The following is a 19,771-nucleotide window of genomic DNA, read 5'->3' as shown; positions in this document are numbered from 1 at the left end:
GTCTCTCTGGCTCCATGTCTCTCTGACTGCATGTCTCTCTGACCCCATGTCTCTCTGACTCTCTGTCTCTCTGACTCCATGTCTCTCTGACTCCATGTCTCTCTGACTCCATGTTTCTCTGTCTCTCTGACTCCATGTCTCTCTGTCTCCATGTCTCTCTGTCTCTCTGACTCCATTTCTCTCTGACTCCATTTCTCCATGTCTCTCTGACTCCATTTCTCCATGTTTCTCTGTCTCTCTGACTCTCTGTCTCTCTGACTCTCTGACTCCATGTCTCCTTGACTCTCTAACTCTCTGTCTCTCTGACTCCATGTCTCTCTGTCTCTCTGACTCCATGTCTCTCTGACTCCATGTTTTCATGTCTCTCTGACTCCATGTCTCTGTCTCTCTGACTCCATGTCCCTCTGACTCCATGTCTCTCTGGCTCCATGTCTCTCTGGCTCCATGTCTCTCTGGCTCCATGTCTCTCTGGCTCCATGTCTCTCTGACTGCATGTCTCTCTGACCCCATGTCTCTCTGACTCTCTGTCTCTCTGACTCCATGTCTCTCTGACTCCATGTCTCTCTGACTCCATGTTTCTCTGTCTCTCTGACTCCATTTCTCTCTGTCTCCATGTCTCTCTGTCTCTCTGACTCCATTTCTCTCTGACTCCATTTCTCCATGTCTCTCTGACTCCATTTCTCCATGTTTCTCTGTCTCTCTGACTCTCTGTCTCTCTGACTCTCTGACTCTCTGACTCTCTGACTCCATGTCTCTTTGACTCTCTAACTCTCTGTCTCTCTGACTCCATGTCTCTCTGTCTCTCTGACTCCATGTCTCTCTGACTCCATGTCTCTCTGACTCCATGTCTCTCTGTCTCTCTGACTCCATGTCTCTCTGACTCTCTGTCTCTCTGACTCCATTTCTCTGTCTCTCTGACTCCATGTCTCTCTGACTCCATGTCTCTTTGACTTCATTTCTCCATGTCTCTCTGACTCTGTCTCTGACTGCAGCACATAAGCCTTTAAGATATACACATTTTTTGACTCTCCTATTTTCTTTCTCAATGTTTTTGCCAAACCAAAATTGTGAATATTGTATAAAACAGAATGCTGTGGTTTTTGGGTATATATCCAAATATGTGCAGACACGAACTCCATAGAAGTGACTTTCTCACTCTGTGGGTGTGTGTGTCTGTGGTAGTCGGTGTGTGTTGGTGTGTGTGTCTGTGGTAGTCAGTGTGTGTGTGTGTGTGTTGGTGTGTCTGTGGTAGTGTGTGTGTTGGTGTGTGTGTGTATCTGTGGTAGCGTGTGTGTATCTGTGGTAGCGTGTGTGTATCTGTGGTAGCGTGTGTGTATCTGTGGTAGTGTGCGTGTCTGGTAGTGTGTGTGTGTGTGTCTGGTAGTGTGTATGTGTGTGTCTGGTAGTGTGTGTGTCTGGTAGTGTGTGTGTGTGTGTCTGTGGCCGTGTGTGTGTGTGTCTGTGGTCGTGTGTGTGTGTGTGTGTGTCTGTGGTCGTGTGTGTGTGTGTGTCTTTGGTAGTGCGTGTATGTGTTTGTGTGTGTCTGTGGTAGTGTGTGTGTGTGTGCGCCTGTGGTAGTGTGTCTGTGTGTGTGTGTGTGTGTCTGCAGTAGTCTGTGTGTCTGTGGTAGTGTGTGTGTGTGTCTGTGGTAGTGTGTCTGTGGTTGTGTGTCTGTAGTAGTGTGTGTGTGTGTGTGTCTGCCTGTGGTAGTGTGTGTCTGTGTCTGTGGTAGTGTGTGTGTGTGTGTCTGTGGTTATGTGTGCGTGTCTTTCTGTGGTAGTGTGTGTGTGTCTGTGGTAGTGTGTGTGTGCCTGTGGTAGTGTGTCTGTGGTTGTGTGTCTGTAGTAGTGTGTTTGTTTGTGTGTGCGCCTGTGGTCGTGTGTGTGTGTGTCTGTGGTAGTGTGTGTGTGTCTGTGGTAGTGCGTGTATGTGTTTGTGTGTGTCTGTGGTAGTGTTTGTTTGTGTGTGCGCCTGTGGTTTTGTGTGTGCGCCTGTGGTTGTGTGTGTGTGCCTGTGGTTGTGTGTGTGTGTGTCTGTGGTAGTGCGTGTATGTGTTTGTGTGTGTCTGTGGTAGTGTTTGTTTGTGTGTGCGCCTGTGGTTTTGTGTGTGCGCCTGTGGTTTTGTGTGTGTGCCTGTGGTTGTGTGTGTCGGTGGTAGTGTGTTTGTGTCGGTGGTAGTGTGTCTGTGGTAGTGTGTCTGTTGAAGTGTGTGTCTCTGTGGTTGTGTGTCTGGTGTAGTGTGTGTGTGTCTGCCTGTGGTAGTGTGTGTCTGTGGTAGTGTGTGTGTGTGTCTGTGGTTGTGTGTGTGTGTGTCTGGTAGTCTGTGTGTGTCTGTGGTAATCTGTGTGTGTCTGTGGTAGTCTGTGTGTTTGTCTGTGGTAGTGTGTTTGTCTGTCTGTGGTAGTGTTTGTCTGTCTGTGCTAGAGTTTGTGTGTCTGTGGTAGTGTGTGTCGGTGTCTGTGTCTGTGGTAGTGTGTGTGTGTGTCTGTAGTAGTAGTGTGTGTGTGTGTCTGCCTGTGGTAGTCTGTGTGTGTGGTGAATGTGTCTGTGGTAGTGTGTGTGCCTGTGGTTGTGTGTGTCTGTGGTGGAGTGTCTGTCTGTGTCGGTGTCTGTGTCTGTGGTAGTGTGTGTGTCTGTGGTAGTGTGTGTGTCTGCAGTAATGTGTGTGTCTGTGGTAGTGTGTGTGTGTGTGTGTGTCTGCGGTAGTGTGTGTGTGTCGGTGGTAGTGTGTCTGTGGTAGTGTGTCTGTTGAAGTGTGTGTCTCTGTGGTTGTTTGTCTGTAGTAGTGTGTGTGTGTGTGTGTGTGTCTGTGGTTATGTGTGTGTGTGTGTTTCTGTGGTAGTGTGTGTGTGTGTGTGTGTGTGTGTGTCTGTGGTAGTGTTTGTGTGTCTCTATGGTTGTGTCTGTGGTGGAGGTGTGGCGGAGTGTGTGTCTGTGGTGGAGTGGGTGTGTGGTAATTTGTGGTAATTTGTGTGTGTGTCTGGTAGTGTGTGTGTGTGTGTGTGTGTGTGTCTGGTCGTGTGTGTATGTCGGTGGTAGTCTGTGTGTGTCTCTGGTAGTGTGGTGCTTCTACACCTGCATTGCTTGCTGTTTGGGGTTTTAGGCTGGGTTTCTGTACAGCACTTTGAGATATCAGCTGATGTACGAAGGGCTATACAAATACATTTGATTTGATTTTGATTTGATTTGGTAGTGTCTGTGGTAGTGTGTGTGTCTGCTGTCGTGTGTGTGTGTCTCTGGTAGTGTGTCTGTCTGTGGTAGTGTGTCTGTCTGTGGTAGTGTTATTGTGTCTGTGGTAGTGTGTGTGTGTCTTTTGGAGTGTGTGTGTCTGTGGTAGTGTGTGTGTGTGTGTGTCTGTGGTAGTGTGTGTGTGTGTCTGTGTGTGTGTCTGTCTGTGGTAGTGTTTGTGTGTCTGTGGTAGTGTTTGTGTGTCTGTGGTAGTGTGTGTGTCTTTTGGAGTATGTGTGTCTGTGGTAGTGTGTTTGTGTTTGTGTGTTTGTGTTTGTGTGTGTGTGTCTGTCTGTGATAGTGTGTCTGTCTGTGGTAGTGTGTCTGTCTGTGGTAGTGTTTGTGTGGTAGTGTGTGTGTGTGTCTGTGGTAGTGTGTGTGTGTCTGTGGTAGTGTGTGTGTCTGTCTGTGGTAGTGTTTTTGTGTATGTCTGTGGTAGTGTGTGTGTCTGGTGGTATTGTGTGTGTCTGTGGTAGTGTGTGTGTGTGTGTGTCTGTGGTAGTGTGTGTCTGTGGTAGTGTGTGTCTGTGGTAGTGTGTGTGTGTGTGTCTGTGGTAGTGTGTGTGTGTGTGTGTCTGTGGTAGTGTGTGTGTGTGTGTGTGTCTGTGGTAGTGTGTCTGTGGTAGTGTGTGTGTGTGTGTGTGTGTGTGTGTGTGTGTGTGTGTGTGTGTGTGTGTGTGTGTGTGTGTGTGTGTGTGTGTGTGTCTGTGGTAGTGTGTGTGTGTGTGTGTCTGTGGTAGTGTGTGTGTGTGTGTGTGTGTGTCTGTGGTAGTGTGTGTGTGTGTGTGTGTCTGTGGTAGTGTGTGTGTCTGTGGTAGTGTGTGTCTGTGGTAGTGTGTGTCTGTGGTAGTGTGTGTCTGTGGTAGTGTGTGTGTGTGTGTGTCTGTGGTAGTGTGTGTGTGTGTGTGTGTCTGTGGTAGTGTGTCTGTGGTAGTGTGTGTGTGTGTGTGTGTGTGTGTGTGTGTGTGTGTGTGTCTGTGGTAGTGTGTGTGTGTGTGTGTCTGTGGTAGTGTGTGTGTGTGTGTGTGTGTCTGTGGTAGTGTGTGTGTGTGTGTGTGTGTGTCTGTGGTAGTGTGTGTGTGTGTGTCTGTGGTAGTGTGTGTGTGTGTGTGTGTCTGTGGTAGTGTGTGTGTGTGTGTGTGTGTCTGTGGTAGTGTGTGTGTCTGTGGTAGTGTGTGTGTGTGTGTCTGTGGTAGTGTGTGTGTCTCTGGTAGTGTGTGTGTCTGTGGTAGTGTGTGTGTGTGTGTGTGTCTCTGGCAGTGTGTGTTTGTCTGCCAGTAAGGAGACCAGTGTAAATGTGAACATGCAGATGATATAATAGGTTTTATACACATGGGAAACAGTGTTGACACATCACCATAGGAGCATAGATCAAATTAGATCAGATTTGGATCCTGTTAGTGTCTGTATTTGCGTGTGTGGTTGTTGTATGCTGTGTGTATATTATTTGTAACTGCAAAACGCTGAAGAATTTGTGCCGAGTGAAAACTGTCTTTTACGTTTTTCTACTTGTTTATAGCAAGAAGATACAATACAACAAAGACATTAGAGAGAATAGTGCAGTAATGATCTGTACTGATGTCACTAGAAGATACAATACAACAAAGACATTAGAGAGAATAGTGCAGTAATGATCTGTACTGATGTCACTAGAAGATACAATACAACAAAGACATTAGAGAGAATAGTGCAGTAATGTTTATAGCAAACTAGAAGATACAATACAACAAAGACATTAGAGAGAATAGTGCAGTAATGTTTATAGCAAACTAGAAGATACAATACAACAAAGACATTAGAGAGAATAGTGCAGTAATGTTTATAGCAAACTAGAAGATACAATACAACAAAGACATTAGAGAGAATAGTGCAGTAATGATCTGTACTGATGTCACGAGACAGAGGATCAAAGGAAACCGTAGCTTTTCACTTCCTTCAAGTTGGATTAATTCATCTCTTGTTACTTTATATAGTTGACTAAAGCAATGGCAAGGGACATTCCATTGTGATCTTCCATGGATTGTCTTTTCATATGATTTAATATATACACACACACACACACACACACACTACCACAGACTCACACACACACACACACACACACTCTACCACAGACTCACACATTATCACACACAGAAATAGCTACTGTAGACTGCTGAGGTGTGTGTGACTTTCCTCCAGTAAAAGACACGCAGGTGCAAATGATTTACTGTGTCAGAGTGAGTGAGGAGTGTGTATGTGTGTGTGAGAAGGGGGGGGGGGTTCCCTCCCTACCTCCCTCCCTCCCTGGCTGCTCTCCTCAGTAGATCTGGTTACAGTGGAGGCTAATTGTGCTGCTCTGGGGAGGTTAGGATGAACTGCTCTAAGTGTGTGTGTGTGTGCGTGTGCGTGCGCGCCTGTGTGTGTGTGTGCGCGCGACTGTGTGTGTGTGTGCGCGCGACTGTGTGTGTGTGTGCTAGAGGTCAACCGATTATGATTTGTCAACGCCGATACCAATTATTGGAGGACCAAAAAAAGCTGATACAGATTAATCAGACAATTTTATTTCTTTATTTGTAATAATGACAATTACAACAATACTGAATGAACACTTATTTTAACTTAATATAATACATCAATAAAATCAATTTAGCCTCAAATAAGTAATGAAACATTTTCAATTTGGTTTAAATAATGCAAAAACAAAGTGTTGGAGAAGAAAGTAAAAGTGCAATATGTGCCATGTAAAAAAGCTAACGTTTAAGTTCCTTGCTCAGAACATGAGAACATATGAAAGCTGGTGGTTCCTTTTAACGTGAGTCTTCAATATTCCCAGGTAAGAAGTTTTAGGTTGTAGTTATTATACAGTGCCTTGCGAAAGTATTCGGCCCCCTTGAACTTTGCGACCTTTTGCCACATTTCAGGCTTCAAACGTAAAGATATAAAACTGTATTTTTTTGTGAAGAATCAACAACAAGTGGGACACAATCATGAAGTGGAACGACATTCATTGGATATTTCAAACTTTTCTAACAAATCAAAAACTGAAAAATTGGGCGTGCAAAATTATTCAGCCCCTTTACTTTCAGTGCAGCAAACTCTCTCCAGAAGTTCAGTGAGGATCTCTGAATGATCCAATGTTGACCTAAATGACTAATGATGAGAAATGCAATCCACCTGTGTGTAATCAAGTCTCCGTATAAATGCACCTGCACTGTGATAGTCTCAGAGGTCCGTTAAAAGGGCAGAGAGCATCATGAAGAACAAGGAACGCACCAGGCAGGTCCGAGATACTGTTGTGAAGAAGTTTAAAGCCGGATTTGGATACAAAAAGATTTCCCAAGCTTTAAACATCCCAAGGAGCACTGTGCAAGCGATAATATTGAAATGGAAGGAGTATCAGACCACTGCAAATCTACCAAGACCTGGCCGTCCCTCTAAACTTTCAGCTCATACAAGGAGAAGACTGATCAGAGATGCAGCCAAGAGGCCCATGATCACTCTGGATGAACTGGAGAGATCTACAGCTGAGGTGGGAGACTCTGTCCATAGGACAACAATCAGTCATATATTGCACAAATCTGGCTTTTATGGAAGAGTGGCAAGAAGAAAGCCATTTCTTAAAGATATCCATAAAAAGTGTTGTTTAAAGTTTGCCACAAGCCACCTGGGAGACACACCAAACATGTGGAAGAAGGTGCTCTGGTCAGATGAAACCAAAATGTAACTTTTTGGCAACAATGCAAAACGTTATGTTTGGCGTAAAAGCAACACAGCTCATCACCCTGAACACACCATCCCCACTGTCAAACATGGTGGTGGCAGCATCATGGTTTGGGCCTGCTTTTCTTCAGCAGGGACAGGGAAGATGGTTAAAATTGATGGGAAGATGGATGGAGCCAAATACAGGACCATTCTGGAAGAAAACCTGATGGAGTCTGCAAAAGACCTGAGACTGGGACAGAGATTTGTCTTCCAACAAGACAATGATCCAAAACATACAGCAAAATCTACAATGGAATGGTTCAAAAATAAACATATCCAGGTGTTAGAATGGCCAAGTCAAAGTCCAGACCTGAATCCAATCGAGAATCTGTGGAAAGAACTGAAAACTGCTGTTCACAAATGCTCTCCATCCAACCTCACTGAGCTCGAGCTGTTTTGCAAGGAGGAATGGGAAAAAATGTCAGTCTCTCGATGTGCAAAACTGATAGAGACATACCCGAAGCGACTTACAGCTGTAATCACAGCAAAAAGTGGCGCTACAAAGTATTAACTTAAGGGGGCTGAATAATTTTGCACGCCCAATTTTTCAGTTTTTGATTTGTTAAAAAAGTTTGAAATATCCAATAAATGTCGTTCCACTTCATGATTGTGTCCCACTTGTTGTTGATTCTTCACAAAAAAATATAGTTTTCTATCTTTATGTTTGAAGCCTGAAATGTGGCAAAAGGTCGCAAAGTTCAAGGGGGCCGAATACTTTCGCAAGGCACTGTAGGACTATTTCTCTCTATACCATTTGTATTTCATATACCTTTGACTATTGGAGGTTCTTATAGGCACTTTAGTATTGCCAGTGTAACAGTATAGCTTCCGTCCCTCTCCTCGCTCCTACCTGGGCTCGAACCAGCAACACAACGACAACAGACACCCTCGAAGCAGCGTTACCCATCGCTCCACAAAAGCCAGGGGAACAACCAAGTCTCAGAGCGAGTGACGTTTCAAACGCTATTAGCCCGCACCCCGCTAACTAGCTAGCCATTTCACATCGGTTACACCAGTCTAATCTCGGGAGTTGATAGGCTTGAAGTCATAAACAGCTGCTGGCAAACGCACAAAAGTGCTGTTTGAATGAATGCTTACGAGCCTGCTGCTGCCTACCATCGCTCAGTCAGACTGTTCTATCAAATCATAGACTTAGTTATAACATAACACACAGAAATACGAGCCTTTGGTCATTAATATGGTCGAATCCGGAAACTATCATCTCGAAAACAAGACGTTTATTCTTTCAGTGAAATACGAAACCGTTCCGTATTTTATCTAACGGGTGGCATCCATAAGTCTAAATATTGCTGTTACATTGCACAACTTTCAATGTTATGTCATAATTATGTACAATTCTGGGAAATTATGCGGCCCAAACTGTTGCATATACACTGACTCTGCGTGCAATGAACGCAACAGAAGTGACACAATTTCACCTGGTTAATATTGCCTGCTAACCTGGATTTCTTTTAGCTAAATATGCAGGTTTAAAAATATATACTTGTGTATTGATTTTAAGAAAGGCATTGATGTTCATGGTTAGGTACACATTGGAACAACGATACGCACCGCATCGATTATATGCAACGCAGGACACACTAGATAAACTAGTAATATCATCAACCATGTGTAGTTAACTAGTGATTATGATTGATTGTTTTTTATAAGATAAGTTTAATACTAGCTAACAACTTACCTTGGCTTCTACTGCATTCGCGTAACAGGCAGGCTCCTCGTGAGGCAGGTGGTTAGAGCGTTGGACTAGCTAACTGTAAGGTTGAATCCCCCGAGCTGACAAGGTAAAAATCTGTCGTTCTGCCCCTGAACAAGCAGTTAACCCACTGTTCCTAGGCCGTCATTGAAAATAATAATGTGTTCTTAACTGACTTGTCTAGTTAAATAAAGGTGTAAAAAATAAAGAAAAAACAATTTCAGATTGCTATGAAAACTTGAAATCTGCCCTAGTTAATCGGCCATTCCGATTAATCGGTCTACCTCTAGTGTGTGCGCGCCTGTGTATGTGTGTGTGTGTGTGTGTGCTCCTGTGTGTGTGCACGTGTGTGTGTGCGTGTGTAAAATGCTGGTTGAATTGTTCTGATGATGAGTTTGCTCTGTACAGGTCTGTGACCATGAACTAAATGTCCATATGCATACGTCATCATTTCCCAGCCTCTCTGTCTCCCTCTCTGTCTCTCTCTCTGTCTCTCTCTCTGTCTCTCTCTCTGTCTCTCTCTCTGTCTCTCTCTCTCTGTCTCCCTCTCTGTCTCTCTCTCTGTCTCCCTCTCTGTCTCCCTCTCTGTCTGTCCAGGTCTCTATTAGAAAAGTGTGTTTCTCTGTCTCCCTCTCTCTCTGTCCAGGTCTCTATTATAAAAGTGTGTTTCTCTGTCTCCCTCTCTGTCTGTCCAGGTCTCTACTAGAAAAGTGTATTTCTCTGTCTCCCTCTCTGTCTGTCCAGGTCTCTACTAGAAAAGTGTGTTTCTCTGTCTCCCTCTCTGTCTGTCCAGGTCTCTATTAGAAAAGTGTGTTTCTCTGTCTCTCTCTCTGTCTCCCTCTCTGTCTGTCCAGGTCTCTACTAGAAAAGTGTGTTTCTCTGTCTCCCTCTCCCTCTGTCCAGGTCTCTACTAGAAAAGTGTGTTTCTCTGTCTCCCTCTCTGTCTCCCTCTATGTCTCCCTCTCTGTCTCCCTCTCTCTCTGTCCAGGTCTTTATTATAAAAGTGTGTTTCTCTGTCTTCCTCTCTGTCTCCCTCTATGTCTGTCCAGGTCTCTATTAGAAAAGTGTGTTTCTCTGTCTTCCTCTCTGTCTCCCTCTCTGTCTGTCCAGGTCTCTATTAGAAAAGTGTGTTTCTCTGTCTCTCTCTCTGTCTCCCTCTCTGTCTGTCCAGGTCTCTACTAGAAAAGTGTGTTTCTCTGTCTCCCTCTCCCTCTGTCCAGGTCTCTACTAGAAAAGTGTGTTTCTCTGTCTCTCTCTCTGTCTCCCTCTCTGTCTGTCCAGGTCTTTATTAGAAAAGTGTGTTTCTCTGTCTTCCTCTCTCTCTGTCCAGGTCTCTATTAGAAAAGTGTGTTTCTCTGTCTCCCTCTATGTCTGTCCAGGTCTCTACTAGAAAAGTGTGTTTCTCTGTCTCCCTCTCCCTCTGTCCAGGTCTCTACTAGAAAAGTGTGTTTCTCTGTCTCCCTCTCTGTCTCCCTCTATGTCTCCCTCTCTGTCTCCCTCTCTCTCTGTCCAGGTCTTTATTAGAAACGTGTGTTTCTCTGTCTCCCTCTGTCCAGGTCTCTATTAGAAAAGTGTTTTTCTCTGTCTCCCTCTGTCCAGGTCTCTATTAGAAAAGTGTTTTTCTCTGTCTCCCTCTGTCCAGGTCTCTATTAGAAAAGTGTTTTTCTCTGTCTCCCTCTGTCCAGGTCTCTATTAGAAAAGTGTTTTTCTCTGTCTCCCTCTCTGTCTCCCTCTCTGCCTCCCTCTCTGTCTGTCCAGGTCTCTATTAGAAAAGTGTGTTTCTCTGTATCCCTCTCTCTCTGTCCAGGTCTCTATTTGAAAAGTGTGTCTCTGTCTCCCTCTCTGTCTGTCCAGGTCTCTATTAGAAAAGTGTGTTTCTCTGTCTTCCTCTCTCTCTGTCCAGGTCTCTATTAGAAAAGTGTGTTTCTCTGTCTCCCTCTATGTCTGTCCAGGTCTCTACTAGAAAAGTGTGTTTCTCTGTCTCCCTCTCTGTCTCCCTCTATGTCTCCCTCTCTGTCTCCCTCTCTCTCTGTCCAGGTCTTTATTAGAAACGTGTGTTTCTCTGTCTCCCTCTGTCCAGGTCTCTATTAGAAAAGTGTTTTTCTCTGTCTCCCTCTGTCCAGGTCTCTATTAGAAAAGTGTTTTTCTCTGTCTCCCTCTGTCCAGGTCTCTATTAGAAAAGTGTTTTTCTCTGTCTCCCTCTGTCCAGGTCTCTATTAGAAAAGTGTTTTTCTCTGTCTCCCTCTCTGTCTCCCTCTCTGCCTCCCTCTCTGTCTGTCCAGGTCTCTATTAGAAAAGTGTGTTTCTCTGTCTCCCTCTCTCTCTGTCCAGGTCTCTATTTGAAAAGTGTGTCTCTGTCTCCCTCTCTGTCTGTCCAGGTCTCTATTAGAAAAGTGTGTTTCTCTGTCTCCCTCTCTCTCTGTCCAGGTCTCTATTAGAAAAGTGTGTCTCTGTCTCCCTCTCTCTCTGTCCAGGTCTCTATTAGAAAAGTGTGTTTCTCTGTCTCCCTCTCTCTCTGTCCAGGTCTCTATTAGAAAAGTGTGTCTCTGTCTCCCTCTCTGTCTGTCCAGGTCTCTACTAGAAAAGTGTGTTTCTCTGTCTCCCTCTCTCTCTGTCCAGGTCTCTATTAGAAAAGTGTGTCTCTGTCTCCCTCTCTGTCTGTCCAGGTCTCTACTAGAAAAGTGTGTTTCTCTGTCTCCCTCTCCCTCTGTCCAGGTCTCTATTAGAAAAGTGTGTTTCTCTGTCTCCCTCTGTCCAGGTCTCTATTAGAAAAGTGTGTTTCTCTGTCTCCCTCTCTGTCTCCCTCTCTGCCTCCCTCTCTGTCTGTCCAGGTCTCTATTAGAAAAGTGTGTTTCTCTGTCTCCCTCTCTCTCTGTCCAGGTCTCTATTAGAAAAGTGTGTCTCTGTCTCCCTCTCTCTCTGTCCAGGTCTCTATTAGAAAAGTGTGTTTCTCTGTCTTCCTCTCTCTCTGTCCAGGTCTCTATTAGAAAAGTGTGTCTCTGTCTCCCTCTCTCTCTGTCCAGGTCTCTATTAGAAAAGTGTGTTTCTCTGTCTTCCTCTCTCTCTGTCCAGGTCTCTATTAGAAAAGTGTGTTTCTCTGTCTCCCTCTCCCTCTGTCCAGGTCTCTATTAGAAAAGTGTGTTTCTCTGTCTCCCTCTCTGTCTCCCTCTATGTCTCCCTCTCTGTCTCCCTCTCCCTCTGTCCAGGTCTCTATTAGAAAAGTGTGTTTCTCTGTCTCCCTCTGTCCAGGTCTCTATTAGAAAAGTGTGTTTCTCTGTCTCCCTCTCTGTCTCCCTCTCTGCCTCCCTCTCTGTCTGTCCAGGTCTCTATTAGAAAAGTGTGTTTCTCTGTCTCCCTCTCTCTCTGTCCAGGTCTCTATTAGAAAAGTGTGTCTCTGTCTCCCTCTCCCTCTGTCCAGGTCTCTATTAGAAAAGTGTGTTTCTCTGTCTCCCTCTCTCTCTGTCCAGGTCTCTATTAGAAAAGTGTGTTTCTCTGTCTCCCTCTCTCTCTGTCCAGGTCTCTATTAGAAAAGTGTGTTTCTCTGTCTCCCTCTCCCTCTGTCCAGGTCTCTATTAGAAAAGTGTGTTTCTCTGTCTCCCTCTCTGTCTTCCTCTCTCTCTGTCCAGGTCTCTATTAGAAAAGTGTGTTTCTCTGTCTCCCTCTACCTCTGTCCAGGTCTCTATTAGAAAAGTGTGTTTCTCTGTCTCCCTCTCTGTCTGTCCAGGTCTCTATTAGAAAAGTGTGTCTCTGTCTTCCTCTCTCTCTGTCCAGGTCTCTATTAGAAAAGTGTGTTTCTCTGTCTTCCTCTCTCTCTGTCCAGGTTTCTATTAGAAAAGTGTGTTTCTCTGTCTCCCTCTCCCTCTGTCCAGGTCTCTATTAGAAAAGTGTGTTTCTCTGTCTCCCTCTCTGTCTTCCTCTATGTCTCCCTCTCTGTCTCCCTCTCTCTCTGTCCAGGTCTCAATTAGAAAAGTGTGTTTCTCTGTCTCCCTCTCTCTCTGTCCAGGTCTCTATTAGAAAAGTGTGTTTCTCTGTCTTCCTCTCTCTCTGTCCAGGTTTCTATTAGAAAAGTGTGTTTCTCTGTCTCCCGATCCCTCTGTCCAGGTCTCTATTAGAAAAGTGTGTTTCTCTGTCTCCCTCTCTGTCTCCCTCTATGTCTCCCTCTCTGTCTCCCTCTCCCTCTGTCCAGGTCTCTATTAGAAAAGTGTGTTTCTCTGTCTCCCTCTCCCTCTGTCCAGGTCTCTATTAGAAAAGTGTGTTTCTCTGTCTCCCTCTCTGTCTCCCTCTATGTCTCCCTCTCTGTCTCCCTCTCCCTCTGTCCAGGTCTCTATTAGAAAAGTGTGTTTCTCTGTCTCCCTCTCTCTCTGTCCAGGTCTCTATTAGAAAAGTGTGTTTCTCTGTCTCCCTCTCTCTCTGTCCAGGTCTCTATTAGAAAAGTGTGTTTCTCTGTCTCCCTCTCCGTCTGTCCAGGTCTCTATTAGAAAAGTGTGTTTCTCTGTCTCCCTCTCTGTCTCCCTCTATGTCTCCCTCTCCCTCTGTCCAGGTCTCTTTTAGAAAAGTGTGTTCTCTGTCTCCCTCTCCCTCTGTCCAGGTCTCTAGCCATGAACCCTCTGCTGATCCCTGAGGCCTACATCATCGGTGCCCAGCCTTTGTGCAGCCAGCTGGTGGGTCTATCCCAAGGCCAGAAGAAGCTGTGCCAGCTCTACCAGGACCACATGCAGTACATTGGCGAGGGCGCCAAGACGGGCATCAGGGAGTGTCAGTATCAGTTCAGACACCGCCGGTGGAACTGCAGCACCGTGGACAACTCCTCCGTGTTCGGACGGGTCATGCAGATAGGTCAGTCTTTAGCTCAGTGGTTAGCGTGTTCTTCAGTCACAGGTAGTTCTGATACACTCCTACATTATGCTCTCTGTTGTATTGTACTCTGCAGTCACAGGTAGTTCTGATACACTCCTACATTATTATTGCATGTGACAGAGGTTGAGGATCAACGGTGGCGTAACACAGTTAGTGTGTGACTACTGATTAGTAGTGGGTTGTCTGTTTCTCTATCTCTAAGTATGCACACTCTCTGTCCCCACTTCCCCTCTTTCCTACTGGACCAGAGGAGGGTTTGGAGGTGCCCTCCTCTCCTGTTGTAATGCACAGGGTGACGTTGAGCAGCTGTGCTGGGGGAATAGTTTGTGGGTGAGGTCTCTATAATTTCACATGTGGCCTGGGGCTTCTTGGCCAGAGGCTGACACTCACAATGGGGATAAACTGCATTTAGCCTCCATGCATCTTAAACACACATGCATCCACGCAAAAACACACTTTTCCCCCTCTGGATTATTTACAGAGTTAAAGCTTGTGTGTGTGTGTGTGTGTGTGTGTGTGTGTGAGTGAGTGAGTGAGCTCTTCTTTCACCCCTCATAGAACCCAGAGAGGTGATGTGTTTCAATCCCAGATCCCATCTCCTTATTGATGGTTTGTTTTACTGTGTGACTTCGCCACAGAAGCTGGTTTACTGCAGACATTTATTGTTCATAATTGTCACATTTAATTTGAACCAAATAATTTCTCTCATGCCGTTCAGCCTAGCATTGTGATCATGCTGTGGCTTGAGCATCTGTAAGAGAAGAAATGAGAGGACAGGATCTGGACGAACCTAAACTATACCATTACCACCTTGAATGCTCTGTCTCTCTCTTTGTCTGTCTGTCTCTCTGTCTCTCTCTCTTTTTGTCTGTCTCTCTCTCTCTCTTTTTGTCTCTCTCTCTCTGTCTCTCTCTCTTTGTCTCTGTCTCTCTCTCTCTCTCTGTCTCTCTCTCTTTGTCTCCGTGTCTCTCTCTCTCTGTCTCTCTGTCTCTCTCTCTCTGTCTCTTTGTCTCTCTCTCTCTCTCTCTGTCTCTCTCTCTTTGTCTCTTTGTCTCTCTCTCTCTGTCTCTCTCTCTTTGTCTGTCTGTCTCTCTGTCTCTCTCTCTTTTTGTCTGTCTCTCTCTCTCTCTCTTTGTCTCTTTGTCTCTCTCTGTCTCTCTCTCTTTGTCTCTTTGTCTCTCTCTCTCTGTCTCTGTCTCTTTGTCTCTCTGTCTCTCTCTCTTTGTTTCTCTCTCTTTGTCTCTGTCTCTCTGTCTCTCTCGCTCTCTCTCTCTCTCTCTTTGTCTCTCTCTCTCTGTCTCCCTGTGTCTCTCTTTCTGTCTTTCTGTCTCTCTGTGTGACTCCTCCCCATGAATACTTTTGAGCTGAGCCTGCTTTTGTCTCAGTCCCACCACTGTTCTGAGATCACATTTTACACATATATCTTCATAGAAAAGACATCAATGGGAGGACAGCTTCGTTCTTTCTCTCCATCTCTCTCTTTGTCTCCCCTCTCTCCATCAAGGGGAGGACAGGGCTCCCATCTCGGTCCGCTCTGGGCCAAGTAAACATGTCCTCCCCAGTCTCTGACTGTTCAGTGCTGCTGATTTAAGGCTGAGCTCCAGGCTATGGGAGTCAACTTCTCTCCCCTGCCCATGTTGGCTGTCCCTGGGGCAGGGTGGACCAGGCCACTGGCTGGGTAGAGGGAGGGATCTGTGGAGGATAGAGGTATGGTCACTGGGAGAGAGTCCTGGGAGAGAGAGAGGTAGATCTAGTCCTGGGAGAGAGAGAGGTAGATCTAGTCCTGGGAGAGAGAGAGGTAGATCTAGTCCTGGGAGAGAGAGAGTTAGATCTAGTCCTGGTAGAGAGAGAGGTAGATCTAGTCCTGGGAGAGAGAGAGGTAGATCTAGTCCTGGGAGAGAGAGAGGTAGATCTAGTCCTGGGAGAGAGAGAGGTAGACCTAGTCCTGGGAGAGAGAGAGGTAGATCTAGTCCTGGTAGAGAGAGAGGTAGATCTAGTCCTGGGAGAGAGAGAGGTAGACCTAGTCCTGGGAGAGAGAGAGGTAGATCGAGAGGACAGCTTGTCTGTCGACAGCTCTGCTATTAGGCCAATCTCCTACACCGGGTTTGAGGTTGTAGAAAACTAATAACCTTTTTCCCCCTTGGCCGACCCTGCCGCCGAGACTTCCCATCTGGACCAGATTCATTCACTACCTCTTACCCCCCCCCCCCCTTCTCTCTTTCCCTCTCTCTCGTCCCTGCTCTCGCCTAACCTGGTATGGTCATTACAATATGCTTCCTAGGGATTTAGGCCAGCAGGTATGTCTTTTTGTGTCCTTCTCCTAGATGAGCACTGAGACTGCTCTTCTCCCTCTCACCAGTACTGTAAACTGTGGCTGTCTCTAATGGAAGGTTAACACTGCATGTCAGAAAGATGTAGGCAGTGATGTGATGGAGCAAGTTTGCTCAGTTGGCATGTCGCTCAGGGGAAATGACTGGTTTGAAACATTGCTGTGGTTTGGCAGCTGCCCCTGGAGGGTTCTCTGCTCTTATTGGCTAACTCCCAACAACTATCAATGTCCTGAAGGATGGAGGCAAAGCGGCAGGACCATTCTACTGTTGGAAGCCTGGTTAGATGAGCCCACTATATCCAGAAGTAAACATGGTGTGATCGTTCTGCTCCATAGTGTTGAGTCATGTTAAAGCTCCATGAAGTGCTGTTTCTGGCCAGGCTGGACTCCACTACAATGACTCACAATGACGCCCTTTATTCAATGACTGGTCTCTTCTTCTTAGATTTTGACTCATCACTTCTAATTCAATCTATCACCAGGTCTGTCATATATTCATGTTGTTCTTCTGTCTGTCTCTGTCCACAGGAAGCAGAGAAACAGCATTTACATATGCCATCAGCGCGGCGGGGGTGGTCAATGCTGTGAGCAGGGCTTGCAGAGAGGGGGAGCTGTCGAGCTGCGGCTGCAGTCGTGCTGCACGTCCCAAAGACCTGCCTCGTGATTGGCTGTGGGGCGGCTGCGGGGACAACCTGAACTATGGCTACAGATTCTCTAAAGAGTTTGTTGACGCGCGGGAGCGAGAGAAGAGCTATGCCAAGGGATCCTTTGAGAGTGCCCGGCTCATGATGAACCTACACAATAACGAGGCTGGACGGAGGGTGAGCAGGAATACACACCCTGACTAACTGAAGCACTGTACTGCATACTTATTCTAATGATACACACACCCTGACTAACTGAAGCACTGTACTGCATACTTATTCTAATGATACACACACCCTGACTAACTGAAGCACTGTACTGCATACCTATTCTAATGGCACACACACCCTGACTAACTGAAGCACTGTACTGCATACTTATTCTAATGATACACACACCCTGACTAACTGAAGCACTGTACTGCATACTTATTCTAATGATACACACACCCTGACTAACTGAAGCACTGTACTGCATACCTATTCTAATGGCACACACACCCTGACTAACTGAAGCACTGTACTGCATACTTATTCTAATGATACACACACCCTGACTAACTGAAGCACTGTACTGCATACTTATTCTAATGATACACACACCCTGACTAACTGAAGCACTGTACTGCATACCTATTCTAATGGCACACACACCCTGACTAACTGAAGCACTGTACTGCATACTTATTCTAATGATACACACACCCTGACTAACTGAAGCACTGTACTGCATACTTATTCTAATGATACACACACCCTGACTAACTGAAGCACTGTACTGCATACTTATTCTAATGATACACACACCCTGACTAACTGAAGCACTGTACTGCATACTTATTCTAATGATACACACACCCTGACTAACTGAAGCACTGTACTGCATACTTATTCTAATGATACACACACCCTGACTAACTGAAGCACTGTACTGCATACTTATTCTAATGACACACACACCCTGACTAACTGAAGCACTGTACTGCATACTTATTCTAATGATACACACACCCTGACTAACTGAAGCACTGTACTGCATACTTATTCTAATGATACACACACCCTGACTAACTGAAGCACTGTACTGCATACCTATTCTAATGGCACACACACCCTGACTAACTGAAGCACTGTACTGCATACCTATTCTAATGACACACACACCCTGACTAACTGAAGCACTGTACTGCATACTTATTCTAATGATACACACACCCTGACTAACTGAAGCACTGTACTGCATACCTATTCTAATGATACACACACCCTGACTAACTGAAGCACTGTACTGCATACCTATTCTAATGGCACACACACCCTGACTAACTGAAGCACTGTACTGCATACCTATTCTAATGGCACACACACCCTGACTAACTGAAGCACTGTACTGCATACTTATTCTAATGATACACACACCCTGACTAACTGAAGCACTGTACTGCATACTTATTCTAATGATACACACACCCTGACTAACTGAAGCACTGTACTGCATACTTATTCTAATGGCACACACACTCAAAGGAGGAAAACAAGTCCATCTCCACCTACTTCAGCTGTCCTGAAGTTGATTCCTAATGACAGTAGTGAGGGAAGGGAAGACAGAGGGGAGAGAGAGATAATTCAGGTCAATTCGATGGGGCGTAGGACCGTATCACTTGATCATCTGTGTAACAGCTCTGCCTCTCCTCTGAAGCCAGTCTTTTGATCTGTGTGAGATGGTGTCATGACGGCTCGCGGAGCTCTTCCTGTAGTTCATTCCTCAAAGGAAACAGCTCACCAGAACGCGTTTCTTTCACATCTCTTCTGACTGGTAGAAATGAGCGGACAGGGTTCTGTTCTGCTGACAGTGTGGGCCATAGAGGGCATCATGTACTTCTCCCTAATGACATAACGTCTGTGAAGATCTGATGCATGATACATTCACATATACAGTAAAGCATGTGTACAGTATTGACAGTTTGACATTTTTAGATGAAACTTATCTGTTCTCTGCTTTCTCTTAGTCCTGTGTAGTCTCTCTAGTTGGCGATAATAATCAGTCTGTCCTGTCCCCCTCTCTCTACCTCTCCTTCTCTCCTCTCAGACTGTGTCGGACCTGGCCCATGTCTCCTGTAAGTGCCATGGTGTGTCGGGCTCCTGCAGTCTGAAAACGTGCTGGCTGCAGCTGGCAGACTTCCGCAAGGTGGGCGAGACCCTGAAGGAGAAGTACGACAGCGCAGCCTCCATGAAGCTCAACTTGCGTGGCAAGCTGGTGCAGCGGGACAGCAAGTTCAACCCCCCCACCAGCCATGACCTGGTCTACATCGAGTCCAGCCCAGACTACTGTCTGTCCAACCAGAGCACAGGCTCCCTGGGTACTGTAGGCAGGCTGTGCAATAAGACCTCAGAGGGCATGGATGGCTGTGAGCTGATGTGCTGTGGCCGGGGCTATGACCAGTACAAGGCCCAGATTGTGGAGCGATGCCACTGCAAGTTCCACTGGTGCTGCTATGTCAAGTGCAAGCGTTGCACCAAAACCGTGGACCAGTTCGTCTGCAAGTGAGGAGGAGGAGGAGGAGGAGGAGGATGGGAAGAGTGTGTGTTCGTGCAAGTGTGCATGCGTGTGTGTATCCAGAGAGGCGGAACGAAGGAGGCGAAGAGAGGAAGAAAGAAAAATAAAAAACTATATAAATTATATTTATAGAGTTAAACAATTATACCGTTGCAGAAGACTGATACTTTCTTTTCCATGTAATAGTTCCAAAAAATGTTATGCCTTCTGAAACCGAAAATACAGTCAAATATTTATTTTCTGAGAATATTTTTGCCCGATCATCCAAAGCTAATTTTTAATTAATCCCCAGGCCTGGAGATCAGCAGTCATTATTTTTTTTACTTTCAATATGACCTATAACAAGGTTCCCCAATAGGTGGTTCCCCAATAGGTGGTTCCCCAATAGGTGGTTCCCCACAGGTGATTTTATTTGCCCCCCTTTCTGAGCAAAACAAAAGACAAATGATAATTTTCATTGTTGAATTTAAGACTGTAAAATCACTGGGAAATCAGCGCAAAGTTATTTTTAATTTAGGAAATCTATTCCCAAGTATCCCGACGCATAAATAGAGAGAAATGTGATTATATTCCAATGTAATCAGGGTTTGAAATTATTCTGTTTTTGCCAAGTACTGTATCTTTTTGGATTCTTGCGGTCAATTTGCAGTGTACACATTATTTATAACTATGTCTGCCCCTCGTCCATCCGCTCAAGG

The 19,771-nt window shown here is 45.6% G+C and overlaps 1 protein-coding gene across 1 annotated transcript in view; it reads left to right on the top strand.

The window, feature by feature from the left end:
* wnt5a (wingless-type MMTV integration site family, member 5a) overlaps positions 1-19,771 on the top strand; it is a 31,204-nt gene that overhangs the window by 9,910 nt on the left and 1,523 nt on the right. Inside the window, exons 3-5 of the mRNA XM_036947560.2 lie at positions 13,275-13,522; positions 16,401-16,693; positions 18,606-19,771. The exon at positions 18,606-19,771 is cut by the window's right edge and continues 1,523 nt beyond it. Of these exons, the coding sequence (XP_036803455.1) occupies positions 13,275-13,522; positions 16,401-16,693; positions 18,606-19,064 (1,000 nt within the window). The 3' untranslated portion in view covers positions 19,065-19,771. The remainder of the gene's footprint in view (positions 1-13,274; positions 13,523-16,400; positions 16,694-18,605) is intronic.

The sequence above is a fragment of the Oncorhynchus mykiss genome, chromosome 16 (genome assembly GCF_057628025.1).
Source record: "Oncorhynchus mykiss isolate SJ-2025 chromosome 16, ASM5762802v1, whole genome shotgun sequence".
Taxonomy (NCBI): domain Eukaryota; kingdom Metazoa; phylum Chordata; class Actinopteri; order Salmoniformes; family Salmonidae; genus Oncorhynchus; species Oncorhynchus mykiss.
This window is presented reverse-complemented; position numbering and strand designations above follow the sequence as displayed.